A 5,141-nucleotide genomic window follows, 5' to 3' on the forward strand; every position below is an offset into this window, starting at 1 on the left:
TATTATAAGAAGAAACTTGTCAATTTTAATTCAAATTCTCTATAACATAACATCATATAATTTTCAGTATTGGACTTCCTTCAGTAAGGACTGCCATTTATACACAAGAAAATCAGGATCAATCAGCGTTATTTTTATGATGTCAACATTTTAAATAGGTTAAAATACTATTTTTAAGAGGCATTGCTATTTTGAATGTGAATGTCATCTGATTCTGACATTGTTGACCAGTGACAATGTCATATATTTGTTGATATTCTTATGAGCTTCCATGCATTATCAAATTACCTGCAACATTTGACATTGTTCTGTTTTTGTCCTTATTTGATTCCAAAGTTCCTGCTGTGTAGCAGCTGGAATCATATTTAGGAATGAGGGTCTGCAGTTTCTGAAGTGAAGATACAAGATACGAGACAATCATAAAATCTCTCGAGATAAAAATGTTCCACTCGAATGTCAGACCTACGTTTGAGTACAATTCGTAAGAGTTTTCCGCTTATTAGTTCTGATATTATATGCTGATGTAGTCAAAAGCCATGTTGGTCTGATACCAGGAAAACGAATAGAAAGTTATAAAATGTAAAGGGGACATAACACCTCTTCAAGATTTCAATTCTAAATTTGGATTATTTAGATGTAATAGGTTTAAACCACTCACGTCAATTTTCCTGACGATCGGTTCATTATTCCCTGGCCGTAGATAGCGAAGATGTTCAATAATCGAATATTCGTTGTACTTTTTCAACGTTATGTAAACATGTAAATATGAGTTTTTGTTGATAGTTTGAACTTAGAATTATGGTTTGTTATCACCTATCGGTGTTAAAAGTTCACTTACTTCGAATTCTTTCCTCAACACGGTTTGGTTAGTTGGTATTCCTGAAGGCAGAAGTTTTCCAAGGGTGACAGGGAATTCTGTTCTAGTAATCAGTGTATTCGTCAGATCTGTTGCCTCGACAAGCAACTCGTGAAGAGCGATATATTGTTCCTAGAGTAGATAAATACGAAAGTATTCTAAATATTGAACTAGTACAAACCGTTCACTCAAAAGCCAATATAAAAATATCGCTCTTACAGCTAATTTTACATTCTACCCTCTTACAAATTATAAATATTTATTGTTATAGATAATTTGATGAGCTTGGAAATAACATGTATAGTAGTATTTAAAGACCGTGGTATCTCTTACATAAGTCTGAACCATATTCATTGTTATAGACCGTGGTATCTCTTATATAAGTCTGAACCATATTCATTGTTATAGATCGTGGTATCTCTTACATGGGTCTGAACCATATTCATTCGGTCCTTCCTCATCACTCTAATGTACTTGGAAATATCCACTCGTCCAGACCTCATTGACTCTTTTAAAAGAGCATCAAGTCCTATGAATGTTCCAGTCCTCCCAAGACCAGCACTTGAACAAAAGAGAAAAACGATAAAAGGTTTATTTATTAAAAAAAACCCGTAATACTTATATTTATATTTCCTTTCCTTGAAAATGTGCCCATCCAAAATTGCAGTTTTAGATCTTTTTGGAAGACTGCACCTTATGTCTAGTTACCATTCATCAGTTTTCTGGGGAATGAGGTCTGTTGATGCCATTTTTTGGAAAGAAATCGCCGTTATCCATTATTGCCTTGCCTTGCCTATATGAAGTTTATACTTGTTGTTTTGGTTAATAACATTACCTGCAGTGTACAACCATCTGACCAGTCAGATGTGTCGTGCATGACGTCACACGGCGGTGGAATAGAACCAGATCAATGTTATTTGGAGTGCCATGATCTGGCCACGCGGTAAAATGAAACTGATGCACCTGGCGTTGCTCATTTGACTGCAAAGTAAATGAACAAATAAAAATATCTCCAGAATATATTTATGATGAAGTGTACTTAACAACAACACCTGTGACTTGTTATCCTGGTTACCGTATCGCAAAGCTTCGTACCAAATGGTGTTCGTAACCTTCTTCCCAATGAAAATACACAACTTTTTAAAGTTGAAGTAAAAAAAAAGACGACATTGTAAGGGTAAAACTATACACCGATCCTAGACCCATGTCCCGTGCTCAGACAATAAACTTAATTTTGTTCTATCTAAACAATAGTATTATTGAAGGAAAGTAAAAAAGAAAGTACAATTCCAATTTAACAAGGTATTTTTTACACCATTTTCTCACTGCACATAGACAGACGTAATGCTAGAGTTCAGTCTTAAGACTTACTGATGGCGCAGTCTAAGACTATGCGTACAATAAGTCACGTGACCATGCATAAGTATTTTGACGGTATCACTCTTTGATAAACCTGTCATGTATCTCAAAATAATCACTGACAAGGCATAGTCGTTTTCTTATGATTGCTAGTGATTGAGTACGACGGTTTTTTTTTAGTTTTCTGTTTTCTGTTTTCTGTTCAAAAGTGCATGATTGATTGCACACGGTTTTTACTTGTTTTCATAAATTACGACAGGGTGAATTTGGCTCAAAGTTACGCAAGGTTTTTGACGTAAATTACGAAATTTTGTGAATCTGAACCTAGATATATACATATATTATAGCGGCAAAGTAAAATCATTCTGTGGCATTGCGGAGCGAAAATAATACATTTGTTAATGTTAAATAGATTAATTTATTGTAACTTAATTAATCGCAAGTCCTTCTATAATTATACAGGTAATATTTATTTTGCTTTGCTTTGAACGCACGCTCGACTAAGGTAGTGTCGGGTAGTACCAAGGCAGGAAGCGAACGCTCGGCAAACGACAAAAGTCAATCTGTATCAAGTAAGGGAGCCCACACTCGGCTAACGGCCAACGTTAGGCAGTATCAAGTCAGGGAGCGTACGGATGGCTAATGGTCATAGTCAGGCAGTATCAAGTCAGGAACGCACGCTCGGCTAAGGGCCAAAGTTAGACAGCATTAGGTCAGGGAGCGCACGCTCGGCTAACGGCCAAAGTCAGGCAGTATCACGTCAGAGAGCGCACGCTTGGCCAATGACTAAAGTCAGGCAGTATTAAAGCATTTCAAACAATTGTGTAAAATAAAGAATAAGATCAATGGTATCAATCTTCCAATGTGTTGATTTCCGATCAAGGGCAGAGCAATCCATATATGTTGAATTCTCAAATTCTGAATTTACGATATTTGTTTTAATTGTCTCTATTGAAACAATTTTGCCGTTAATGATGTTAAACGAATGATACGTAACTAAATGTTGCAAACAACGAAGAAACAACATGCACATGTGTTCCATTTACCTTCTTTTGACTCAAAGAAATTTCCCGCAAAACATAAAATGCGTAAGTCCTCTCTCGGTCAAGTGTGATCTTAAAATGCTTCGAAACCAATGGTTCACCTTCGTCAGGCCAGTATTGATGACATTTTACCTAGAAAAAACAAATCAGCCATAGTTAGAAACACAGCAGATAAGTAAATTGTGAGGTATTATACCAGGATTAAATATTTGAAAACATAGAATCACATAATTTATATACGAAACAGAATATAGCTGTGTTTTGTGTATGATGAGGATTATTAATAGATATTATATGCTATCAAACATAACAAAACATTTAGTAAAAACACAATTTTTTACATTTCCACCCTCGATAAGGTGTGTCACCATGACAATTTTTCCTGTGTTCAGTTGCCAAACCATCCTCCAAAAATCGTCAACCGTTTTTTCCTTCGGTCCTGCAATAAATAATAGAAACATTGCAATCTTTCAGTAATACCCATATGACTGCTTAACGCGTGTAAAGAATACCAAAAACTAAGAAATTACACCCCGTTCCCTACCAGACGGCTAAATCATGCACCAAAATTGATTCAAAATTAATTCAGAAAACAGCCCTGAACACTGAGGAAATGCGAAAATGTTTTTAAAAAAAAAGTATAATAAAAAATCAGTTATCAGGCAACTAATGACAGAAGAACCTGTATGATATTACCTTGACAAGCGACATACACCTTGCTGGCGTCAACACCCTTCCGTTTGAAAGATAAAACAAAACCTTTTTAATCATAATGACGATTGTAGCACAAGTTAGAAAAAAACAAGAAAAAGTAAATAAAATGATGTGAAAAAACAAATTGTCTCGAATGACGAACCTTTGCTTTCTTACAGTCAAATTCTGCGAAATAAGAATACATTTTTGAAATACAATTTTATAAGAAACAAAGACATTCATAGAATAAGTTAGATCGTATATGTATAAAACAGTGACGATCACCGGGAATATAAATATACAATGTCGTTGTTTAATACTTATTTTAATATCATCAAAATAAAACAACTTATATACAGGTGATTCAGGTAACTGTTTGTTTCCATATTTAATATAAATATATATAAGGAACTTTTACTGTTTACATTTCCATCAATCATTGTTTTGTTTCCATATAACATAAACTATATATTGACCTTCGAATACATCAGTACTATATCTGTTTAATAAAAAAAAATATTTACTTACATCAATGTAATTGGCGTTGATGTAGGTAGAGTCAAGATCGTTTCCTATTTGATCGAGAATGACACGGGAATGGTCATCTGGAATAATTTCACAGAACTCTTAAATAAACTTTATATCGACTAAGCCGTGTATACGTTCCCGGTAATCCAAAAATGTAGACCAATTAGTCCTGACATTACCAATTTCGAATTAAATCCTAAAGTAATCTTGAAACTAAGATCTATGTTAGTGGAGTAACCTATTACTTTAACCTAATTTCATAGCAGCAAATAATAGATAAATATCATAAGTTCAGAACAAGTTTCAAAACTAATTGTGCTGCCATATTACTACGCTAATGCCTTCACTTTGTAGGCTATGGGTATCGGACATATCTTTCCTACAATAATCATTAGGACGAGATGTTACATAGAAAAAGACATTCACATTCACACAAAACTACAGTATAAACAATCGACTTTCGACATAGGAAATATACCAATGAACGCTACACAAGACCTCCGTTTGGAGTTAATCAAAATTAAATACAATTTGCATATTCCTATACAAAATGAAAACTGCATATACAGATAGCAAGATGAACCTGTATTGATTATCGTAAATGCAATTCATTTTTGAACCACACAGTGCTACAAAATGGACAATTGCAAGGTAGAAAGATA

General features: G+C 34.3%; 1 protein-coding gene and 1 long non-coding RNA gene across 2 annotated transcripts; both read right to left on the bottom strand.

The window, feature by feature from the left end:
- Positions 1-259: 259 nt before the first annotated feature.
- LOC117320422 (receptor-type tyrosine-protein phosphatase U-like) lies at positions 260-1,605 on the bottom strand. Its single transcript, XM_033875024.1, has 4 exons — positions 1,565-1,605; positions 1,282-1,417; positions 839-988; positions 260-388 (listed from the first exon to the last, which is right to left on the bottom strand). The coding sequence occupies exons 1-4, from the start codon at positions 1,603-1,605 to the stop codon at positions 260-262; spliced, it is 456 nt and encodes a 151-aa protein (XP_033730915.1).
- Positions 1,606-3,267: 1,662 nt separating this feature from the next.
- On the bottom strand, positions 3,268-4,550 carry LOC117320423. Its single transcript, XR_004531037.1, has 4 exons — positions 4,480-4,550; positions 3,955-3,991; positions 3,600-3,697; positions 3,268-3,390 (listed from the first exon to the last, which is right to left on the bottom strand). It is a non-coding gene; the product is annotated as an uncharacterized LOC117320423 (long non-coding RNA).
- Between the last annotated feature and the right edge of the window lie 591 nt (positions 4,551-5,141).

This window comes from Pecten maximus, unplaced genomic scaffold (assembly GCF_902652985.1).
Source record: "Pecten maximus unplaced genomic scaffold, xPecMax1.1, whole genome shotgun sequence".
NCBI classification, from domain to species: Eukaryota; Metazoa; Mollusca; class Bivalvia; order Pectinida; family Pectinidae; genus Pecten; species Pecten maximus.